The sequence below is a fragment of the Antedon bifida genome, chromosome 10, assembly GCF_963402885.1.
Source record: "Antedon bifida chromosome 10, ecAntBifi1.1, whole genome shotgun sequence".
Classification (NCBI taxonomy): domain Eukaryota; kingdom Metazoa; phylum Echinodermata; class Crinoidea; order Comatulida; family Antedonidae; genus Antedon; species Antedon bifida.
This window is the reverse complement of record NC_136235.1, coordinates 18,933,858-18,957,299: the sequence shown is the minus strand read 5'-3', so window position 1 is coordinate 18,957,299 and position 23,442 is coordinate 18,933,858. Positions and strand designations below refer to the sequence as shown.

Below are 23,442 nucleotides of genomic sequence, written 5' to 3'. Positions count from 1 at the left end.
TGAGTTCCTCAAACATGCTTATACATTTAGTGAATCTATTTATTTACAACATTTAAACAAATATTAGTACAATGTTTCTCCTCCCTGATACCATCAAGCAACTAAAGTAATACAATGTATTTAAGAAAGTTTAAACAACAACAACTATTTTTGTACACAGAACACAATGCGTGTTGGTATTTGGTGTGTACCGCAGTTTCGTTAATTCACAACTGCCAAAAGTACATCTTGGCATCTACCATCATACTTCACAATGATGTCATCAACAAGTTTGACGTCATATTTTGTTAAGTATTTGTCACGCACAAAGCACATATCATTCTATAATAAAAACAAAATTACAGATATTGTTTTAATAATAATAAATACCATTTTTATTTGTTGAGAATAAATGCGATTCAGTAAAATAAAATTATAAATATGGTTTTATACTGTGGTCTCATGCGCTATTAACCTATTCAAGATTAACTGTAAATACACATGCTGGAATCAACATGAATAATTTATAAGAAAACATCTGTCTGTCTTTTTTAAAAATAAAAATACTCTTTTATACTCACTCTTGCACAATCTATGACAGTGTTTACCAACAGATTCTCGTCAACACTTCCAGAAGAAGGATAGAGAGCGTCATGGATGCGAACTACGCAATAAAGGACCGGGTCCTCGGCGACTTGCACTAGTGATAAGAAAAAAAACTCTTTGTTACAAAATAATCCAAATCATTTCATTTTAATAGATGAGTTACAGTCATTTAGTTGTAGCCAATCATAGATCCTATACCACTGTTGAGTCCAGAATTTAGTAGGCAAACAGTAAGAAAGGCAAAGTGTGTAGGACTAAAAGAAAAAAATTATTCAGTGACACTTTTTACACACTAAAACAACAGTTGTATTGTATTTCTTACCAATATTAAGAAATCCGTGCATCACAGGGCCTTTTATATTTCGTTGAAGATAGTATTTGAAGTTTCTTGGGTAAATCTTTTTAATTGAAATAAAAATAATTTAAATGAAAAACAACAATATAATTATGTAATATTTTACTCCTGTTTAACGCATCTTGGAGATGTTCTCCAATACAAAGTTTTTAATTTTAACAAAGACAAATATTGTAAAATAAATAGAAATTTAAAAAAAAAGAAAGAAATCAAAACATTAATGATATTTACCTCCTCAAACCTTGCCAGGACATGTTGAAGATGTTCGAAATCACGTGTTGCCAATACACTTTGGACCAAACGTGCGTTTCCTCCATTCTTACGAACAGACTGTAAAATGATTTTGGAAAGTTAATTTTTCACTTGAACCGATTGCCATTGTATTATATTTGTTTAAAAAGCATAGTATATTTCATTTTGAAATGATTTCCAAATTAAGTAGTTAGTAGTAGTTAAGTATTTACATAAAGAATAGTAGAAAGCCCTTACGTCTCTAAGTGTATGTACATCTGTATCTAACAGTGTTTCATCAAGCGAACCAGTTTCATCTCGGCCACCCTATATCAAAGATATTTATATATTTCACTTATTATTATTATTATTTTTATTGTGTTGGCATTGATACTAAAGATTTTTGATATATTATCATATGCAGTTTATGTTATTACCTACAAAATAACGTCAAACAAAAACAGAATGTACATTATATTAAGTAGATACATTCGTTATATTCGCTTTAAGGTGATTTAACGTTTCTGATTCACTATTGGAATGCATTATATAATAATCATACTGTACTCTACCTCTGCAAGTGACCGTAAAAGACGTTCATTATTTGTCTGGAAAACATCGGCTAAATCAGCATCCATGGTTCGTCCAGTCACTAAATTTAATGAGAGCATGTGTTTCAGTCTATTAATTCGTACTGATGTAAACAATGACAAAAGTACAGTGAATAATTACATCGTATTTTCATATTTTAATTCATGTTCATATGCCTATAGTTTTTATAATTTTTGCTTACAAAAACTTAGTACTACAACATTAATATTAAAAAAGATACCTTTCAACCGATTAATAGAACACGTCTATCGAAAAATGGCACATATTAAATATTGGAATATTCAATAACTTACATTGCGTATAAGCTTCGTCGATCTTGTTTACCTCCTACAAAACAATAAATAAATTAGAAACTAATATTTTATCAACTTTTTAAACAACAGCAACAACTTGCAACTGTTGGTATTTCATTATGTAAAAGGAAACGTCTGTCTCAATTATGTTTCAGTTTCTTAAATTGTTTGATAAAAAAACGAAGAAAACTTTACCTTATTTGTTTTCTGGATCAACACTTGACTTATCACACGTTCATCGTGATTCTGCAATAATGGACAAATTTGACTAACATTAGGTTTAATGTGTTTTCATTTTTGTTTGGAGAGTTCAGTTTTACTTAGAACAAAGTTCCATAAGAAATGGGCATTCTTGTTCTTTTCTACTGGTAACTTCTGAACCAGTTGTATTGATTTTTTGTCACTGAGTTCTATATTAAGATACCGATAGGGTTGGAAAACTAGGTGTCCAGTATACGTTTTTCTATAGTCATGTTTGAACAAAGAAGGATAAAAGATAAATAAGGTAAAAACAGTAAACAATAAATTAAGAATTTGTCTTCTTCTAGCTAACCGCTTCTTTCTAAAGTTAACATAATGGATTACCTGGATAGCAGGTATTAACACGTTGGCGGTAAAATATTCTGCCGATTCTAGAAGTAGAAGTAGGCAGTCTAGTCCAATGTAATCCGGTATTGATTCTGTTAGTTCGTCGACAAGTTCCTATAAAGTAAATGATTAATACAATTACAAAATAGGCCTATTAACTTTCTTTTTTTATTTACTGATCTCCATTAGAACACAGAAATATATCAAATACATACTGTAAAAGAAGAACAACAAAGAGTAATAAACTCAAATGCTTGTTTCTATAACACTTGATATTATCACATAAATAAGATATAAAGATTTAAATAATGGAAATATTACAATAGTAGGCCAATATTAAAAAACAAAAAAAAGATATCTATAATGAAAAAATACCAGTAGCGGGAACAAAAGTAAATATTTTTATTTCCTATCCATTATCTAATGATAGTTAATTTACGGGAGCTAATCATGTTATGATTCTTTTATAGAACGAATAAAACTAAATTATTTTTTTTTCAAAGTGAAAAATAAACTTACACTTCCATATGCTACTTTGTAGTATGACTTAATTTCCTGGCGCTCTATGTTTGTCGGTGGTCCAAGTTCTGATAGAATCACAGATATATCTGGATCTATAACGTATATATATACATAATATAAAGTTGTATTATAATTGTAAGTTTAACATTATTTAATGATATTATATTTGCTTCTGTTTGTTTTTGTCTTTTTTTGTTGAGAGTGTTTAGTATGATAGTAACATGATTACTTTAGGCACAAATTTTACTTACAAATTATAATATATTTTGAACTAAGGCATTATGGAACTCAACATTATTTTTGATATTTCCATTGTTCGTGACTCGAAAAACAATTACATAAATCCGATAGACATTCGATAGTAGTATGGCTGCAGTTTAAATAGTTCTTACCATTTGTTTGCAATACTTCGCTTAGAATGACCGATGCTGTTACTTTACTGAAAACTCGCATTTCACACTAAAACGATACAATAAAGTACATTAGTAACAAAAATGTACCTGTACACATGAAGTTCGGTTCCCATTAGGACGCAATTTGACCAATCACAAGCGATGTATTTTATTCGAACTGTCGCTGTCATTGGTCAACTCCTTTTTGTTGCGCTTACGTCAAAGTTATATCTTTCTCTTTATTTGTTCGTATCAGTGCATAGAAAGGCTTTAATGACTATCTATTCATTTATTGTGTGTTTATTGAAAAAAATGTAGATGAACACGTTAGCTAAACGAATACATGGATTATTCAACTCACCGGATATTCTCTGGATTCAATGCCGTCATTCACACTACATTCGCCACCACAAACTCCAGATAATGTTGGTCGAATTCTGTATTGCGAATCTCCTGACGGGCAAAACCCCCAGTTGCTCCAAGTTCCTGTAATACAGCCAGTACTAAGGCTATCGCTGTGTCCTGTATCACCACCTCCTTCACCGCCGTCGTCATCGTCACCGTCATCTGTGTCGTCATCGTTGTCGTCATCTGTATCACCATTGTTGTTATTGCTTCCCGTACCTGATCCGCATGTATCAGAGCCTTTGCAGGTTTTTGTCTCCGTGTAGTCACTACTTGTACATTCTATTCCACCACACGTTGCTTGTTCGTACAATCTGTAGCGTGTTTTAACTCCACTTTCGCTCTGACAACTCACGGAGCATTCTCCCCAGTCACCCCAAGTATCTAGCTGACAATCTACAGGACAACATCCCTCCGGTTGGCAGGGAACACCCTCAGCTAAATTGTCACACTCATCGCACTCCGGGTACTTTGTACGCGTACGATTTTTGTACGCGTTGACATCGCATTGTTCGGGACACGTACTCCATTCAGACCAATCCGTCGTAGGGCAGTTTTCATTACAGCATACTTCGCCACAATCAAACTCAACTGAAGATTGACAATTGCACCCGTCTGGTTTGGTTAGAACAGCTTGTCGACGAATACACTCCCGTCGATATTCTTGTTGAGTCGTGCTATGCTCGCAAATATGGCAAATACAGGATGTCCATGATCCCCAGTCCCCATATTCACACAAATCGCTTTGGCATGTACTTTGTGCCGATACGCCACTAAGATCATTTATAAGAAAGATAGACAAAACTAAACAATAAATGGTTTTAACGACCATCGTGGAAGAGCCTTATTAACGTTCGTGCAACTGACCCTGGCTATTCAATGGTCCGCTTTAAATACCATTCCTTCGCAGGATGTTGCATTACGCGCAAAAACAAAGGGAAGAAAGCATACTCGTATTACGTGACGTTATTCATGGATCTTGTTAGTCAGATGTTTGCATCGTAACGTGAGAACAACATATCTAACAATACAAATTATATGATCATATATTGTATTTGGCGCCAGTGCTGTCACTATCGAATTGGTATTAATTTTGTTTTCTATTTCAAGTTCAAGTTTATTTAATCTTATTCTTATTCCAACAGATATATCAATCTGATAAATAAACAAAACCACTGTTATAAACATTATTCTACCTCAATTATTCTATAGTATCTGTCCAGTTAGGAACACTTTATTATTTATAATATTTATAACAATATTCTACTTTTAAGCCGTTCTAATCACTAGTTCTGAATACATCAACTTAGTTTTAAAAAGGAGTTGTATTTTGAAAAGTGTAACAACAATTCGTATGGTTATGAATTGTTGGATTACTTCATTAAAAACTTCCTAAAGCAGCTGTTGTAAATTGTATATAGACGAAGATTTTTAGGAAATAAGATACGAGTAACATATGTCAGGCGCATTGTGAAGTTAGGGTGTCTATTAGCAGTTTCTGTATATAATAGGGAAAACATGATATTCATATTTCGAATGATGACGTAGATTGTACAGTACATCAGTTACACTAATTCGTAACAGTTAGTCTGGTGTAAGCCCAAAATAAACAGGCTATTTTCAAATATCGCATCGTACTGAGAATGTTTAAGATTCCATCGTATTAACATAGTTAAGATGTATATTGTTAGTCCTTGTATTACACTGTTAATGCTTATTACTGTATCTACTTGTGTATACGGAAATTGTCTGGAGGAAGATTGTGTTTTTACAAAATGGTCAGAGTGGTCTGGATGTATATGTGCAATATGCGACGAAACGGGAGACACAAAACAAAGTTGTTTTCGAACAAGAAGTTTGTTGAATCACGCTGATGACTGCCAGAATGAATGCGGTGAAACATTTGAGTCTGGTTGTATTGGTCAGTGCTGCAGCACGTTTTGCGCTGTGACTGAATGGAACCAATGGTCTGAGTGTCGCTGTGTTGACGATGAGTTGATTGGCAGACGATTTCGGAATCGCACTGGTATAGATGGACAATGTTCAGTGCCATGTGATATAATGAACGAAGAAAGCACATGCGATGACTTCTGTTGTCCAACTGACTGTCATCTTGGACAATGGAATGATTGGTCAGCGTGCTCAGTGGAATGTAACACAGAGGTAGGATATACGACCAGAGTTAGAGAAATGGTACAGGGAACTTGTGGTGGAAACGTGTGTTCATTATTTGATTCCACTGAAGTTAAACAATGTAATGGAGTTTGTGAATTATCCGAATGGTCTTCGTGGAATTGCACTTGTGATCAGTGTATGATCAACTCGACAAATATATTTGATCACTGCGTCCGAACCAGAACGAACTGTAGCGACCGGTGTGGTGCTTTACTTGAAGAGAAATGCACTGAGGGTAACTGCTGCGATTCTACGTGTGAGCTGAGCATTTGGAGTGAATGGTCTGAATGTTCTGCACCATGTGATTATGCAGAGATTGGAACACAAATCAGGACTCGATCAGTCGCAGGTCAATGCACCGGACAGCCATGTCAAAGTTTGGAAGATTCGCGTTTATGTAATGCTTCGTGTTGTCCACACCACTGCACTGTTGGTGAGTGGGGACAATGGACTTTATGTACCGCTAACTGTGAGTCAGATAACGGAACACAAGTTCGTACACGTCATTTGAACCAAGGAGCATGTGGAGGGTTGATGTGCAGTGACGAAGATTGGCGTGATATAAGAACATGTCAGGGTGCATGTCGTTTGGATACATGGTCAGATTGGGTATGTCTTTGTTCGTCATGCAATGAAAACGACCCTGATAATCTTTACAGAGAATGTTCAAGACGGAGAGACGAGTTCTATTCAGACATCTGTAGTGGTAACTGTGGAAGTCTTTTGGAGTATAAATGTGAGGGTGACTGTTGCGATGAGCTCTGCGAAGTTGGAGAATGGAGCGATTGGACAACGTGTGATGCAGCATGTGGGTTTGGCAGTAGAGGAAATATGACTAGAACACGACAACCATCTGAATCTTGCTCTGGCGATCCTTGTAGCAGTATTGTGGAGATTAAGGAATGTTTTTCATCCCACTGTTGTTCAGAAGATTGTATAATTCATCCATGGGAGGCTTGGTTGCCATGTAGTAGTGATTGTTCAGTTGAAGAAGGAACACGGGTAAGATATCGTTCTTTTACTCAAGGATCATGTAATGGCATGCTCTGCACGGAAGGAGATCGTTTTGAAATTGAAAGCTGTCAAGGAAACTGCAATGTTAGTACATGGTCAGAGTGGTCATGTGATTGCCAAACTTGTTCAGTTATAAATAACAACGTGTTATATAACTACTGTACGAGAAATAGGACGGTACCAATGTCAAACGAATGCAGCACATGTGAAGAATATGAAAGCATGTGCAGAGACTTCGAAGAAGAATGTTGTGACGAAACTTGTCTTGCCGATGAATGGACTACGTGGTCATTATGTACTGTTGGATGCGAATCATATGCTAACGGCACACAGGAACGAACACGTCAACTAAGTGAATTATGCACTGGTCGTCCATGTTTTGATGTTTATGATCAACGTGAATGCGGTTCTCACTGTTGCCCTGAAAACTGTACTTTTGAACCATGGGAAGAATGGGCAGAGTGTAGTAGTAAATGCAGTGCAATAATTGGTTCGCAAGTACGGTTTAGAGATATCAACCAAGGATCATGTGGGGGAAACATGTGCAATGAGACAGATGCAATAGACATTCGTACATGTTATGGTTATTGTGAAGTTTCATCTTGGTCTGAGTGGAGCTGTGTTTGTAGTGATTGCTCAAATAGTAACTCAACCCTCTATAATGATTGTCAGCGAACACGTAGTGAGACAAATGATTGTGAGGGGTTAAATTCATGCGGAAGTTTATTTGAGAGCACCTGTTCTGGTGAGTGTTGTAATGAGATGTGTAACGTGTCACCATGGACAGAATGGACCTCTTGTTCAGCGGAATGCATGACAGACGGGACTGGATCCCAATATCGAGCTCGTAGTATCGATGATTTTTGTATGACAGACCCTTGTGAAGTATTATTTGAAAACAAAACATGTAATGCTATAAATTGTTGTCCTGTTAGCTGTACATTGGACGAATGGCAAAACTGGTCAGCGTGCACAAGTGTTTGCAGTGACCAGGAAGGTTATCGAGCAAGGTATAGGGATTACAATCAAGGGTCCTGTGGAGGAGTAATATGCACAGACGACCATTATTATGAGGTTGACGCTTGTATGGGCAATTGTACACTTACCACATGGAGTGAATGGGATTGCATGTGTGAACTATGTAGTGACGAAGATACCAAGTTACGTAACTCATGTATAAGAGAAAGATCACAAGTGGTACCTGGTAGCTGTATAAGTGAGGATGTATGTGGATCGCTTGTAGAACGGGGCTGTTTTGAGGTCTGCTGTGACAAATCGTGTGCCGTTACCGAATGGGGAGAGTGGAATACATGCAGCGCTCCATGTGATACAGACGAGTTTGGAGAGCAGATGAGACAACGTAGTCCAATCGGTATTTGTCAAAGTGACCCATGTCATAATTTGACAGAGATTAGATCATGCTTAGCTGGGTGCTGCCCAATTGACTGTTTTATGGGTGAGTGGACTGAATGGTTTACATGTTCGTCATTTTGTCAACATACCACAGGAGTACAAGCGCGGGCGAGAAATATAGAACAAGCATACTGCGGAGGATTAAATTGCACAGTCCACGACAACTACGAAATACGGCCATGTCAAGGTGAATGTTTACTTTCAGAATGGTCATCATGGAATTGTTCATGTACTATTTGTAATCCGAACGAAATCAATTTTCACGAAGAGTGCGTCAGAGAGCGGTATGAGATTCGCCCCGAAGAATGTGATGGTAGATGTGGATCATTGCTGGAGACTACATGTTCCGAAGAAGATTGTTGTGACGAGTTCTGCAGTTTAAGTCAATGGTCTGAGTGGTCGGATTGCAATGCTGCTTGTGGAGTGAATGATACAGGCATAGCTTCCAGAACAAGGCAACCGGTAGCAGCGTGTTTTTCAGATCCTTGTGTCGATGTTTATGAGTCGAAACAATGCACGGGTCCAGAATGTTGTCCTGTGGATTGTAACATGGGAGAATGGACTCAATGGTCATCGTGCTCATCGATATGCTCCAGTGACAGTGGGTTAATGCACCGTAATCGAGAGATAATTCAGGGTGTATGTGGTGGTGTGCTCTGTCTTGATAATGATGGATATGAAATTGCTTCCTGTTATGGAAATTGCACACTAAGCGAGTGGACAGATTGGACATGTAAATGCGACTTTTGTGATCAGGATACGATTCTTAAAAATGACTGTATTCGCCAGAGATCAGAAGTTTCTCCTGAATTTTGTGTTGATGACTTATGTGGTACACTGATTGAACGGGTATGCTCTAGAGAGTGCTGTGATGAATTTTGTATATTGAGTGAATGGTCCGTGTGGTCAACTTGTTCAGCATCTTGTAATACAAGTGTCATTGCAACAAAAGAGCGTAGCAGGGAGCCTATAATTTGGTGTCTCGCTCCTCCTTGCAATTCTACCGAAGAAGTATCAATTTGCGATGACAGTTGTTGCCCTATAGAGTGTACACTTGAAGAATGGAATGATTGGCTGCCTTGTTCATCCGCATGCTCGGACATAATAGGAACACAAACACGAGAAAGAGGAATGCATCAGGGATCTTGTGGTGGAATGCTTTGCCCAGAGGATGAGGCATATGAGACACGCGTTTGCTATGGTACATGTCATGTTAATGATTGGACTGATTGGAATTGCAACTGCACAGCTTGTGCCATAGGATCTAATAATCTGTATAAAAACTGTTCTCGAAAGCGAACATCAATATTAGACGATTATTGTTACGAACATTGTAGTGCCACAGAGCTGAAATGCGATGAACTGTGTTGTGATGATTCTTGTACTCTAAACCAGTGGTCTGAGTGGACAGACTGTACAGCTCAGTGTGAATTAAATAGTACAGCATTGCAAGAGCGTTTTAGAAATTCATCAACAACATGCGTTGGCGTACCGTGTGCTGAATTGTATGAAGCACGTATGTGCTACAGCCCAGAGTGCTGCCCTGTAAATTGTACAGTCGGTGTATGGTCCGAATGGACCATATGTTCATCTCAATGTTCTGGTGAAATGGGCATGAAACATCGTGTACGTGACGTACAGAATGGGTCATGTGGTGGAACATTATGTAATGTAACTGATGACCGAATTGACAGCGAATCATGTGTGGGAGAATGTCAGGTTTCAGAGTGGACAGAATGGATCTGTGACTGTAGTTTCTGTAGCAATTCAAATTATTCGAGGCAAAATTGTACGAGACATCGAAATATCATTGATCCGGAAACGTGCTCATTGTCAGACTGCGATCTTCAAGAAACCAAATGTGGTGAAGAATGTTGTGATGAAGATTGTGAATTGAGTGAATGGAGTGTCTGGTCAAATTGTTCTAAGACATGCGACGAGACAGGTTCTGGAATAATGTATAGAGATCGTTTCATCACAAACCAATGTAATGCCGATCCGTGCGCACCTATCTTTGAAGAAATCGAATGTTTTCCGTCCTGTTGTCCCAAAGACTGTGATATCGGCGTCTGGACTTCATGGTCACAGTGTACTGTACTTTGTTATTTTGATGTTGGAATTCAGTCTAGATCAAGAGATATATGGCCAGAGGTATGTGGTGGGCGCTCGTGTAACACGAACAATTCGGATGTTTATCAAGTGAAGCAGTGTTCAGGCCTATGTGAACTTTCAGAGTGGAGTGAGTGGGAGTGTCAATGCTCACTTTGTAATGTCACGACTGACCTACTCTACAATAATTGTTCAAGATCAAGAACTGAATCTGATTATATCTGCAATGGGAACTGTGGTAACACAATAGAGCATCAATGTGCGCAACCATGCTGTGATCCTCAATGCGACGTGACTAACTGGAGTTTATGGAGTGCGTGTAGCCTAGATTGCGGTGTAGAAGGACACGGAGAGCAAACTCGAATCCGATCTTCAAATGGTCCCTGTCGCGCCGACCCATGTGATGCATTATTTGAGAATAAAAGCTGCTTATCTGAATGCTGTCCAAGAGATTGTTTAATTGGATTATGGACAGATTGGAGCAATTGTTCTGCTAGTTGTTCCTTCGATATAGGAACCAAACGTAGGTCTAGAACATTCTTTCAAGCTGAATGTGGCGGAATTGAATGCTTAGATATGGACAACGAAGAAGAGGTTGAGTGCAATGGTGCATGTGAAATTTCAGATTGGAGTCAGTGGTCATGTGTTTGTCATTTCTGTGTTCCTGGTGACCAGTACCTTCATAACCAGTGCACACGGACTAGGAGTCAATCTCCCGAATGTACTGGTCTTGAAGAATCATGTGGACAACTTGAAGAGGAAATATGTGGTGATGAATGTTGTGATGACTTTTGTTTTGTCAGTGATTGGAGTGAATGGGGAGAATGTTCAGCTAATTGTACAAATGAAGAGAATGGAATACAGGAGAGGTCAAGGACGCAGATATCTCAGTTCTGTTTGGGTCCGCCATGCGAAACATTGGTTGTAAATAGAACCTGCAGCTCTACATGTTGTCCACGTGACTGTACCGTTCTTGAATGGAGCGAATGGTCAGCATGTTCTGCTATTTGTTCTTTTAAAGTAGGAAATAAACGAAGATCTAGAACAGTAATCCAGGCCGAATGTGGTGGAATTGAATGCTTAGATATGGACAACGAAGAAGAGGTTGAGTGCAATGGTGCATGTGCAATTTCAGATTGGAGTCAATGGTCTTGTACTTGTCATTTCTGTGTTCCTGGTGATCAGCATCTTCATAACCTGTGTACACGGACTAGGAATCAATCTCCCGAATGTACTGGTCTTGACGAATCATGTGGACAACTTGAAGAGGAAATATGTGGTGATGAATGTTGTGATGACTTTTGTTTTGTCAGTGATTGGAGTGAATGGGGTGAATGTTCAGCTAATTGTACAAATGAAACGAATGGAATACAGGAAAGGTCAAGGACGCAGATATCTCAGTTTTGTTTGGGTCCGCCATGCGAAGTATTGGTTGTAAATAGAACCTGCAGCTCTACCTGTTGTCCACGTGACTGTACCGTTCTTGAATGGAGTGAATGGTCAGCATGTTCTGCTGATTGTTCTGCAATAGATGGGACAAGAAATAGAACACGTGGTTTTATTCAGGGCGCGTGTGGAGGTACTACGTGCGATACTGACATTTACGAGATGGAGACGTGTACAAGTTTATGTTCTCTTGGTGAATGGAACAATTGGAGTTGCTCTTGTGCATTTTGTAATCCCGAATCAACATCATCATTATACAACCTTTGTGAAAGAATTAGAGAAGAACATGGTATTTGTGACGGTCGATGTGGAGAATTAACTGAAGAAAAATGTACTGAGTCATGTTGCGACGATTTCTGTGCCACTGATGAGTGGAGTCATTGGAGCGACTGCAGTGATGGTATATCAGTACGGAATAGAAATGTGGTTTCAGCATTCTGCTTTGGAGATCCATGTGGAGGAATTCAGGAAGAAAACATTTGCAAAGAAAACTGTTGTGTGTATTCGGAATGGACGACATGGTCTAACTGTTCAACTAACTGTGTTGAAACTACTGGAGATCAGTCAAGAAGCAGAACATTAGAAAGCGAGTGTCTGCAAAATGCGTGCAATGACAGTGATGAAGTCCAATCTTGTTTTGGAACTTGCCACCCATCTGATTGGTCTGCTTGGGAATGCACGTGTACGTTTTGTAAGGCAGAATCACAGATATTATTCAATAACTGCCAACGTTCCAGACATGACGATAGTCCAGTGTTTTGTATTGAAGCGTGCGGACCAGTGGAGGAAACAGATTGTACAGTCGAATGCTGTGATGAGTTTTGCTTCTGGACCGAGTGGACATCTTGGACGGAATGCCAACTAAATGAAAGGTCAAGAAGTCGAAGCCAGTCATCAACTTTCTGTATTGGTTCACCGTGTGGATCATCCATTGAGGTTGAGGAATGTTTTTCATCGTTGACGACCGTTTCAGCTTCAATCGATAAGGACATAACTGTATTCATCACTGATGAACTTAAAATCTGTAGTTCTACAACCTGGACCACTTGGAGTGATTGCTACTCAACATGTTATGAAAATGTAGGTTAACTAAACACAAAATTAGTATCTCATATCATTACATATTATCTAATTCCATTTTTTATTGCTCATATCATGTAAGTTTCTTTCATTCTTTTTGAGTTCCAGTATGTATATTATAATATAGTGGGTAAAATCTATTTTTATTTATCATAAAGTTAAGAAATAATTATTAATCCTTATTTATTTTAAGACATAGTATTCAGCGAAATCCCTCATCATTATCACCTCAAACTTAATATCATAATTAAGCATACTACTAATTGTATATTATTTTATCAATTTGTATAACTAAAATTGATAATATAAATATTCTAATTTTGTATTTAATCAACAGAATCCACTACAATATCGTAATCGACAGCTTGTGCCCATGACGTGTAATGGTACCCAGTGTATTGAAACAGAAGAAGAAACACGAGCATGTCAGGTATTGTTCAATATTAATAGTCAACTGGCTCTATTATTCTGATTAGAAATTGAACATTGAGTTTTATATTACTATAAATATTTTCAGGGTACCTACTATAAATTAACAAATCATTCGGAGTTCGATGTTCACGAGGAGTTGGTAAATCTACACAATATATCAGGTAGCTACCTGTTTATTATTGATATGATAAGACTGTTTATATACTAGATTTAATGAGCATAATGATATTATATTACAGTTAAGAAATATTGTTCTTTATTGAAGCATACTTTCTTTTTTTAAAAATAAATTGTATGCTTGTCTTTCATGCACAACACTATCCTACCCATACGTAATTAAACCTTTTGACTCCATGGATGCTACAACAAATTACTGTTGACGCCATGTAAAATAGTGCCTTAATTCACTGAATACAAGATACACTAGTGCAAATATTGTATACTAACGTTTATATTATTACAGCAAATCAGGATGAGGCAATAAGCATATTCTTCAGTTCGAAAAGTATGAGAGAAAGGCTGCTAATACGTGATAAACATTTAGCTGCATTAGGATACGTGAGTTTTCGTAAAATCAAATGTTACTTTTTTAGAGTAGTCACAAAATGATAAAACAAACTCCGTAATATTGAATTATATATAATGACTTTGCTCACCCTTTTTTCGGAGTTTGTTTTATATTATCATATCAAACTTACTAGTGGACCCTCTGGTTTCTTAGTCACAAAAGTAATAATAATATAAGCCTACCTTGAGTTGATTCTAGATAATTCACAACGTTCTGCAGAATTACAGTAGGCATACACGCGGGGCCCTCGTTTGTAAATACGTACCGTCGTGTGCACTTGCTGACTGATTCTTATACCCTGGCTCACATGAGTTGAATACTCGAGATACTAATAACAAATGGACATGGTAATGGTATTTCGGTTGTGATCACCTGGTTGACTGTATTGTTATGTGTATTCTCTTTTAAGCTTAATCTTTCGAGCTGTTTTATTTTATTTGTAGCTTTGGTTGAATAAATAATACATACTAGAAATGTATATTTACAAATTAATAGATCTCTTTTTTTTTTGTCGATACAGACACTTTCTGAATTTCTAATGAACGTTACATCACATGACACCCATGCATGTATCAATGTTTTGCTAGAGTGTACCACTCAATCGACGACACGTCTTCTCAAAGATCTGAGTTCAGGAACATTTGACGTGGAATCAATTCTGGATGTAATAATACCTCTTTCAAACCAGGTAAGCAAAAATATCAATTAGGCCTAAGTATTTACTATTGTATACTGATATTTTGCATGTTTTTTTGTTTATTTCGTTGGGTTTTTATTATCCTTCCAAAAGACCTTATCAGAATCAAGAATCAATCAGACTTTTTGTAACTCATATTATTAAAAAAAAATAATTATGAGGAAATCTTATAATGTTTCATATTATTTTAGGAAATGTTAACAGTTCAAGATGCATACAAGGAAGGTAATAATGATATGTTTTATTTTGTAAATAGACTCAATAGCATAACAGTGAAGCACTCGATTCTCGGTACTGTGTCTATAATTCTCCTGTATCATAGGAATATTCGGTAATACAGCGTCACATGTGTTTCCCGTGTATCGCCTAGTCCATAACCACAGCATTGACAGGCACCACATGTGATACAAATGAGATGCTTTATTCCTATGATACGTGGCAATCCTATGTTGAGATACAGCACTGAATATCGGATAAACTCGTGTGAAAACCTTTCCTGACGAAGTAGTAAATTGTAGGCCTATTGCGTTAAAATTTTAGTCATATTATATCATATCATTAAAAATATTTCCGTTTTTTATGTAGAATACAATACAAGTCTTGAAACAGTTATTTCAAACAGTGAAATTGACACAGCGGTAAAGAGGTTATTAGGTTCACTGCTATTGGTAAGATTTTCATATTTTAATTATAGGGCCTAATGGTGTAAGTTTCTTTCAACATAATTAAACATGATTGCATTGAGTACGGCCAGTAATGAACTATTATTTTATTTCTAGGGTATGCGTGCTGAATCCAAATTTGTAAGCATCTCTCAGATAAACAAAGATGTCAACCGAATTTTAGAAGTAAAGACTATTTTCAACTTGAAGTTCACGTTAATAGACTTATTGTGACCAATTGTTTCTTCCTAAACACCTCAGCCTATTGCAGTATTGTCTCCTTGATATTATGTACAGAAACATCCACCTAAAATTCTCACGTTTCAAGTATAGTGTATTTATAGAGAGAGATAGTGAGAATATTCAGTCGCAATAACACTACATTATGGAATAAAATGCTGTGTACTGTTTTGTCATAATTTAAATAATACAACATATTTTCTAGGGTGATGATATAGATATTCAAAGTGTTTTAGCCATACGAAGTTTAGAAGACATCAACAACATTTATGAAGAATTTACATTGGTAAGTAACATTTAATTTCTTATGCAGAGCGCTATACAATTAACATTAAACAAATAAATTAATTCCTATTGATAAAGAAATTCAATTATTAATAAACATATAATACGATAACAATACTTAGTTAAAGTTACTGACAGAGGTAATAGTGTTCATAAATTAGAATGACTTATACGTTTCTGTTTAATCTAACCAAGTAATTTAACTCTTCCCTGATCTAACTAGTCCAATGGTGACCTAACAGAATTTTTATTCGACCAATCAGAAGATATTTACGTCATGGGATATGCTAAAATCGGTACGTAATAAACCATATTTTAATATATTATTATATCAGTATTAATATCATTTGTGTTCAGATGAGAGGCAATGATTTGGAAAATTGAAGAGACTTTTCAATTCCTTTTAGAAACTTTTAAGTGTTAGTTTATCTTATTTATTCAATCGCAAAATAACAACAACAATTCCAATGGAGACCTTTGTAAAACAGGTTAAGTGTAACCATCTCCAATAGTACATATTCGAACGGACCGAATCCGGGCTTAATGTGAACGTAGCTTAAGTCTAATATTTAACCATTTCTTTTAGTTTCTTATGCACGAAATACTACTGATTACTGGGCAGCCGTTTTCAATCGTTTGATACACGTTACACCGTTTCCAAATAATCACTTTACACGAATATTGGTACAGAGAGCAGAGGTAAAGTAATGTACTTATGTATTCTTGACAGAATTTGAAAGTAAATAAAAATCGTACGAAAGACAAAAAAAAAGAACATTGATGGTGTCTTATTTGAACGACTTGAGTGACCTTTACAGAATGAGTGTCTAAGCATTGGATATGTTGTTTTATAAGTATTATGAAAGAAATGTAAAAGAAATTATGGTTTAAAGGCAATATAAATTACAACTAAAATTGCATTTTCCGTTTAAATTGCATTCGATCATTGCCAAGGTACATATACTATTTAACGTTTAAAAAGGTTTTAACAAAGAATATATTATTTAAAATCTTTACAGATCGACTTAAATGGAATTACACAACGTTATCAAGAACTGTATGGCCGAAGCTTAGAAGATGACGTCATTGATAACTACAGTGGTCCTTGCAAGGAGCAAGCAATTAATACTATTAATCTTTATTAAATACATACATGCCTAATTTTAAATTTAATTTACGTAATTAATAAATAACGTTATTATGATCTGCTTTAATCATATAGTTTGTGCATGTAACTTAACTGTTTCTACGAATTTAAGTACCATACGTTTGCATAAAATTAGCAATACTTTTTTTTAGCCTGTACTACTTCTTTATACTTTTGCATTTGTTTGCCTATTTACACATACTTTAATCGAATATCTATCGCTCAATTGCTCTATTTGAATTTAAATTCTTTAATTTCATTCAATTAACTATTAATTTTCAAATATCGCTGACGATTACATATAACTAGATACTGGCATTTTACTTGCATTAATGTATTTCATAAGCTCTATTCCTGAAGTACTGATGGGCAACTCAAGAACTTTTGGCTTGCGTTCATGATTTCTGTTCGTTAATCAATGCAAGTAACGCGTTTTCAAAATCTCCTCGCGTTTCACCCTTAATTGTGTCACGAAGACTCTTCCCATGCTTAGCTGCATACACTGCCTTAATTGTTCCAAGATCAACCTGAAATATCACCCGCCTTATTAATCATTTGAAGGTATGTAATTAAGTTTTGTTGCAGGACAAAATGGTCAACTCCTCCAACCCCCCAAAAATGCACTGATTTTACTAACCTCACTACGAGATACCAAACAGCGCATCAATTTCTCTTCATTTGTGCCTATCCCTTTCATCGAACTTGCAAGCATGTCGGCGTAATATTCACTTGGGCTACGAACACATTTTACTAGAGAAGAAAAACACGGTTATATAATTAAAATCTGAAAGAAATTGTATATTTTGTATTTAGGTGAAAGTGAAATTATGTTTCAGAAAATACGATATTCATATCATATTATAAATTTTAGCACTGTTTTAAAGTAATAACATCGTTCTACAATGTTAAAAAATAAAACTAAAGTGTATAAAAAAGGTTATTTATTGAATTATTTGTATTCTTGTGGGAATAACAGAAATTAATAGTAAACATAATGTTTTATAGGCTTCACATTGTCTATACGTTATACAATTCGAATAAATAAGTAGAAAATATCCTAACCGATGGTAAGATAACTATACTCTAGGTCACCGGACATTTCACTTTTTATTGCTTCTTCAATAGACTTCTTAGAAATCTACAAAAATAAAATAGCAAAAATTGATAATCATCTTAAAATAAATAACATAGTATGGTGACATTTAATGTATGTAATAATCTCAGACGCACTGTAAAACAAGTGAAACAATTAAGTTTGAAACAGTAAAAAACAACAAAACATGAAATTCACAGGAGGAAAGAATCCTACATTTCCATAAGCATCAAACACCGCCCTCACGTGTGCATAACTTCTTCCCAGTAATACTCGCTGAAATTCAGACTCATCCGTTCCAAATTTACCTTCACCAGCCTGTAAATGCAAAAAAAAAACAACTTGTCGGCTCTATTATACAGCACCATAATAATTAGTAAATATACAAATATCCTCTAAATTTATCAACATACCTCATAAAGGGCTTTTGCATCCGAATCTACCTTTTCTTGGTCAACTTTATCCGAGTCATCTCTTCCGGCCTAAAACACCATACAAATAATGTAAGCGCTAAAAAACTGAGTAAAGAAAATAGCAAAATACATAGACCACGACAGAGGGCGTGCTATTTAATATTTCGGCCTATATTGAAGATACAGATAACTCGAATTTATCAAACTTTGTTACCAGACACCGATCTTTTAATAATTGTTTACAATTGTATTTACTCCTGAAGTGAATATGAAATTAAAAATGTATTTCTAGTTTGAACTTACTGCAGAAAGGCCAACCAGTAGACGCTCAAAATCACCCTTTGTCTCACTTTTTAAATCTTCCTCAAGATTGCGACCAAAACCTAAGAAAAATAACATTCGGTAACTGATTGCAAAGGAAAGATGAGTATATTAAATGTTTCAAGATACTCATAGACCTTATGTTTTTCGTTAATTTAACTCAGACAGCGTCGTACGATGAGGCCCGACTCATCGGTGCTGTCTCGGTTGAATCCCGAGAAGATGATAGCGTCGGGCGTAGTTTTTTAGTCGTACGACGCTATATGAGTTGGCATTTACCGAATGTAACATTGTGTTTTAACCTTAAAAACCATAACCAATTATTGCGAGTTTTTATTGCTTTAAATTATTTTCGATAGGTTTATTCTTACCTTCCTTATACGCTACTTTGATTGCTTTTATTTGCTGAAAAGAAAACCACTTAAAACTTAAAATAATGTATGTTTATTATCTACACTGTTATCTAAATTGTTTTTAGGCCTGATTCTGTTAGTATTTTTAGGAGGAAACGACAATTGCGTGTACTTCTCTGCTTCCTTTCACCATAATATTTTACAATTAATGACATAATTAGGACCATTGTACCGTATGTTTAAATGAAAAATAAGCTGATAATTACCGCACTGGTTCGAGTACACAAAATTTCAATCAAAAGATTTTCATTAGTTCCAGCACCCTAAACATAAAATAAAAATATGACAAACAATTATTTATAAACATACCTTTCTATGTTTTCATTGTACATTTACAATTATGCAAATGTTTTCAATTTATTCCGATAAAACACCTGGTTAAGCTTGGTTTCAAATTGGAAGTAAAGAAAGATCGTAAGTGCGCCGCAATTAATTTGACCAATCACAACGCGATGGATCGTAAGAGAGTTAATATATGCATAATATGATTGGTTGACTCATTTTCGTTGCGTCCAATAGCAAACCAAGCTTTAGAGAGTCCATATACGTACTTTCATTGCCGCTCCAAGACATTTGGCATCAAACAATGGCGGAAGATCCAACAAAGCTAACAGCACCTTTTCAAAATTGCCACTGCATTCGCTCTTAATGTCGTCAACAAGATCCTGAAATGAATCGTTGAGTATGATAAATATAACTTAGTGTACACATAATCAAGTGATGTCATAAAGTATACATTTGTGGAAATGGAAAGTCACCAAAAGTCACATTTAGAGAGGGTCATTTTTGTGTATATACTCAACTCATGCAACTTGACCCGACTTACAATACGTGCCACCGGCAACCACACTGACGTGATCATTTCTTAAACGAAACACGAATGTACATATTAATGTATGTATGTTGATTGATTGAACCTACCCTGCCATAACACGTTTTATAATGCAGCTTTAGTTCCTGCCGTTGAGCATTGTTCCGGTATGCAATGATATCAACTAGTGCCTTCTCATCGGTTCCTGACCAAAAAAAATTAACGTGATTTTTATTTATTTATTTATTTATTTATTTCAACAATATTCTAGGAAGGTGGTCTATCCAGCCGAAGCTGATCATCACAAAAACACATCATGACGTGACATAAACTCAATCTATATTCATTACGTTACGTTGAATGATGAAATTCTAAGGTACCAACATACTTTAAACATAATAATTCCAAGTTTTACACACAGTTAAAATCACTGAACATCACAGAATTGTCATAATAAATAAAACCAGAACATCATGATATAAAATGAAAGTGATACATAGAACGAAAACAAAATATGAATTAAAAAAAATGAAAAGCCTATAAATATTTCGACACGATTTCGTTTAGCCAATTTGTTTATTTAATTCTAGATTTAATTGTTCTCAACAAAAGATGAGTGAAAATTTCGCCATTTAAACATCACATAGGTTAACACACAATGTTATAAACTCAGTATCGAAGAAATAATTAATTATATTTATTATTGATATAACTTGAAACGTTGATATGATGATGAGGTGAATTATTTAAATGAACTTCTTTAAAAATATAATACTTACCCATTCCTTTCATGGCCTTACGTAAGATTTGAACATCTTTATCTTTGTCAAAGTTTGCGTATGCACGGATTGTTGGCTTGTAGCGGAACAAAATTAATATTTATTTTAGTTTATTTAACTAAAACAATACAACATCTAGGCCTATCTGTATAAATCTATTTAAGTTTAATTTGATTTATCTTACAACGGAACCGAAACATATCCCTTAAACTATTTGCTGTTAGTTACACTTCAACATAAACAAGATGCTTGTTCTCTTTGTAAAATTGAAAACTTTTGCTACACGATCATTTAGCCACAGGTTCATTATGGTGGAATTTAAGGATCGAATTATGACATTACTTAAATCGGATCTTAAAACGTATTATTTAAACAATATTATAAATTGTAACTTTTGTGAAGCCATATCTTGGTATATTGTTTGTTTATGGCTTAATTAATGGTAAATTGTCAACGTGGTAGTTTCTGCTGCGTGTGGCGCCCCATATTTCAGTATGTATTATTTACTATTAACAGGTATAGTAATTATATAAAATATATCTACATATCAGTAGGTCTATAGCGCCACAAAGTGTGTATGCAATAATCAAACACGAATAAACGTTTTTTACACATACTTGGTGTTAAACTATTTAACACAAAAACAACTTATATCAGAATTTATTCAATTGTATAAATATTTAACGTAGGTAAATAACATGTGAATGAGGTTCTCGTGACTTACCCAGATAAAGTATGGAGTTGACCTAAAGAACGATAAGAGTTCACAAAGTAGGCTATCTGTTTTCGTAATTCGAGCGCACACATTGTGGCATAGTTCGCACGTCAAGCACGCACATTAAATAGTCAATCCTATAGTCTATATATTATTACACATATTAATTCCCCGAAATCATTCCCATCATTCACATTTATGGAATGGATTGAATAAAATATAATTGCCTCTGAATGTTTTCATACGATGCGTACGATATGGCGTATGCTGATGCGTTGTTGAAATATGCCATTATTGAACAAATAAATGTTTTTTTTGAACTTGAACTTGAACTTGTGAGTTATTCATAGTGTAGTAGACAATTCTGCCTGTTGTTAAATATGCTGGGATATGGAGGGAGTTACCCTCACTATTCATCCTGGGGTTCTCATAGCTGAATCATTACCCAGTCAGATTCAGTGAGTCTGCTGGTCACCTAGAAGCCATCCCCACCCCCAAATCTTACTGTAAGTAACACACACACACAAAAAGACAGATATAACTCTAACTAAATTAATACTGTCAACAATTATACATTAGCATAATACGGTCTCTCTACTGTTCCTTAACGCGATGTAAATTTGTATCATATTATTATATTATGTGTAATGTATTTTAGGCACATTTTACATTTTTTTTTTGGACAGATTTGACACAATTATTGATGGTTCATTCATAAAGCCATAAAACTCTTACGAAGGAATTATCTCAAAGCTTCGACAATTTAACGATTTTCTGTAATCGTTTGACATTTAAAAAAAACAGAATAGTGCTGCCGTAATTAACATACCGGGAATATAAATTGCTTGTTTCTTGTTGGGTGTGTATTAAAATAAAATTGTAATCTTTAAACGTTTTCTCACATGTGGTAACACACAATGTAAATAATTGTTGCCGTGGGCTCTTATTGTTACGACTCTATCAAGCTTAAAATCATGTAGGTATCAGTATACAAATGCCCCATATTTTAACAATGGCAAAGTCTATATCGCGTCAAAGCTGGTCAAAATAGCATAGAGCGTTGCACAGATTCGCGACAAAACGCATACCTTATTAAACCATTGCTTTGGATGTTACCATTTTCACCATCACACCCACGTACAGTATTACAATAATTATATAAAAAAATACATACACTGTATAATATCTAATATTATTTAAAATAACATAATTAACGTTAAAATTAGCAGTATATACTTACAACTGCAGCCATGATGATTGATCTTCGACCCTTGGAACGTACCACTTCCAAGCAGGGATGTAACTACGATGTGAGCAATCGATCGTTAGCAGATATAGCAGCAGATATTGACTTATATTACGACACACATCGTTAATAATTAATACAATGCAGGAAGTCACATCGATATTGTATGATATTTATTAAAAGAGATGAACACAGAACCTGTCTCAATCCATAATTAATTACCTTTGCGCACGCGTAGTATAAAATAAAATAAAAACTGAATATTTAAAAGGAAGTTACCATACATAGTGTTTTGTACACACTTAAACAGTAGATAATTAATGTGTTTAACTATATTAATACCAGTATAAATTAAATCGATAAATTAATTATGAGTGATGGGTTTTATAGTGATGTTGAT

At 35.3% G+C, this 23,442-nt stretch overlaps 4 protein-coding genes across 4 annotated transcripts; 2 read left to right on the top strand and 2 right to left on the bottom strand.

Moving 5' to 3' along the window:
• Positions 1 to 171: 171 nt before the first annotated feature.
• LOC144853525 (uncharacterized) lies at positions 172 to 15,318 on the bottom strand. The gene is made up of 14 exons (XM_078711219.1): positions 15,256 to 15,318; positions 14,403 to 14,548; positions 3,940 to 4,756; positions 3,579 to 3,645; positions 3,184 to 3,278; positions 2,662 to 2,778; positions 2,272 to 2,322; positions 2,077 to 2,110; positions 1,744 to 1,823; positions 1,430 to 1,498; positions 1,172 to 1,270; positions 908 to 983; positions 561 to 679; positions 172 to 321 (listed from the first exon to the last, which is right to left on the bottom strand). The coding sequence occupies exons 1-14, from the start codon at positions 15,316 to 15,318 to the stop codon at positions 202 to 204; spliced, it is 1,953 nt and encodes a 650-aa protein (XP_078567345.1). The 3' UTR covers positions 172 to 201.
• LOC144854524 (SCO-spondin-like) lies at positions 5,661 to 13,005 on the top strand. The gene is made up of 2 exons (XM_078712474.1): positions 5,661 to 12,756; positions 12,878 to 13,005. Exons 1-2 carry the CDS (start codon positions 5,661 to 5,663, stop codon positions 13,003 to 13,005), a joined length of 7,224 nt encoding a protein of 2,407 aa, XP_078568600.1.
• A 175-nt stretch (positions 15,319 to 15,493) lies between the features above and the next one.
• Positions 15,494 to 17,264, top strand: LOC144854347 (annexin-B12-like). The gene is made up of 6 exons (XM_078712300.1): positions 15,494 to 15,585; positions 15,697 to 15,765; positions 16,025 to 16,105; positions 16,328 to 16,400; positions 16,691 to 16,803; positions 17,124 to 17,264. The coding sequence occupies exons 2-6, from the start codon at positions 15,700 to 15,702 to the stop codon at positions 17,247 to 17,249; spliced, it is 459 nt and encodes a 152-aa protein (XP_078568426.1). The 5' UTR covers positions 15,494 to 15,585; positions 15,697 to 15,699; the 3' UTR covers positions 17,250 to 17,264.
• Positions 17,265 to 17,597: 333 nt separating this feature from the next.
• Positions 17,598 to 23,094, bottom strand: LOC144854333 (annexin A13-like). Its single transcript, XM_078712280.1, has 12 exons — positions 23,037 to 23,094; positions 21,082 to 21,157; positions 20,413 to 20,507; positions 20,043 to 20,156; positions 19,698 to 19,754; positions 19,450 to 19,483; positions 19,061 to 19,140; positions 18,758 to 18,826; positions 18,561 to 18,662; positions 18,314 to 18,389; positions 17,889 to 18,001; positions 17,598 to 17,778 (listed from the first exon to the last, which is right to left on the bottom strand). Exons 1-12 carry the CDS (start codon positions 23,046 to 23,048, stop codon positions 17,647 to 17,649), a joined length of 960 nt encoding a protein of 319 aa, XP_078568406.1. The 5' UTR covers positions 23,049 to 23,094; the 3' UTR covers positions 17,598 to 17,646.
• Positions 23,095 to 23,442: the final 348 nt, after the last annotated feature.

What these genes read in the sequence shown, in the direction of transcription:
- LOC144854347 (XM_078712300.1), top strand. Translation starts at nt 15,700, where the DNA reads ATGCGTGCTGAATCCAAATTTGTAAGCATCTCTCAGATAAACAAAGAT. An exon ending in TTTATGAAGAATTTACATTG is followed by an intron (nt 16,106 to 16,327) that starts GTAAGTAACATT and finishes TGATCTAACTAG; the next exon opens with TCCAATGGTGACCTAACAGA. An exon ending in TATTGGTACAGAGAGCAGAG is followed by an intron (nt 16,804 to 17,123) that starts GTAAAGTAATGT and finishes AAATCTTTACAG; the next exon opens with ATCGACTTAAATGGAATTAC.
- LOC144854333 (XM_078712280.1), bottom strand. An exon ending in ATAAAACGTGTTATGGCAGG is followed by an intron (nt 20,157 to 20,412) that starts GTAGGTTCAATC and finishes GATTCATTTCAG; the next exon opens with GATCTTGTTGACGACATTAA. An exon ending in ATGCAAAAGCCCTTTATGAG is followed by an intron (nt 18,663 to 18,757) that starts GTATGTTGATAA and finishes TTGCATTTACAG; the next exon opens with GCTGGTGAAGGTAAATTTGG.
- LOC144853525 (XM_078711219.1), bottom strand. Translation starts at nt 15,318, where the DNA reads ATGTGGTGCCTGTCAATGCTGTGGTTATGGACTAGGCGATACACGGGA. An exon ending in ACAAAGTAGCATATGGAAGT is followed by an intron (nt 2,779 to 3,183) that starts GTAAGTTTATTT and finishes TTTACTTTATAG; the next exon opens with GAACTTGTCGACGAACTAAC. An exon ending in TTTTACGGTCACTTGCAGAG is followed by an intron (nt 1,499 to 1,743) that starts GTAGAGTACAGT and finishes TCTTTGATATAG; the next exon opens with GGTGGCCGAGATGAAACTGG.
- LOC144854524 (XM_078712474.1), top strand. Translation starts at nt 5,661, where the DNA reads ATGTATATTGTTAGTCCTTGTATTACACTGTTAATGCTTATTACTGTA. An exon ending in GCAAAATGCGTGCAATGACA is followed by an intron (nt 12,757 to 12,877) that starts GTGATGAAGTCC and finishes CCAACGTTCCAG; the next exon opens with ACATGACGATAGTCCAGTGT.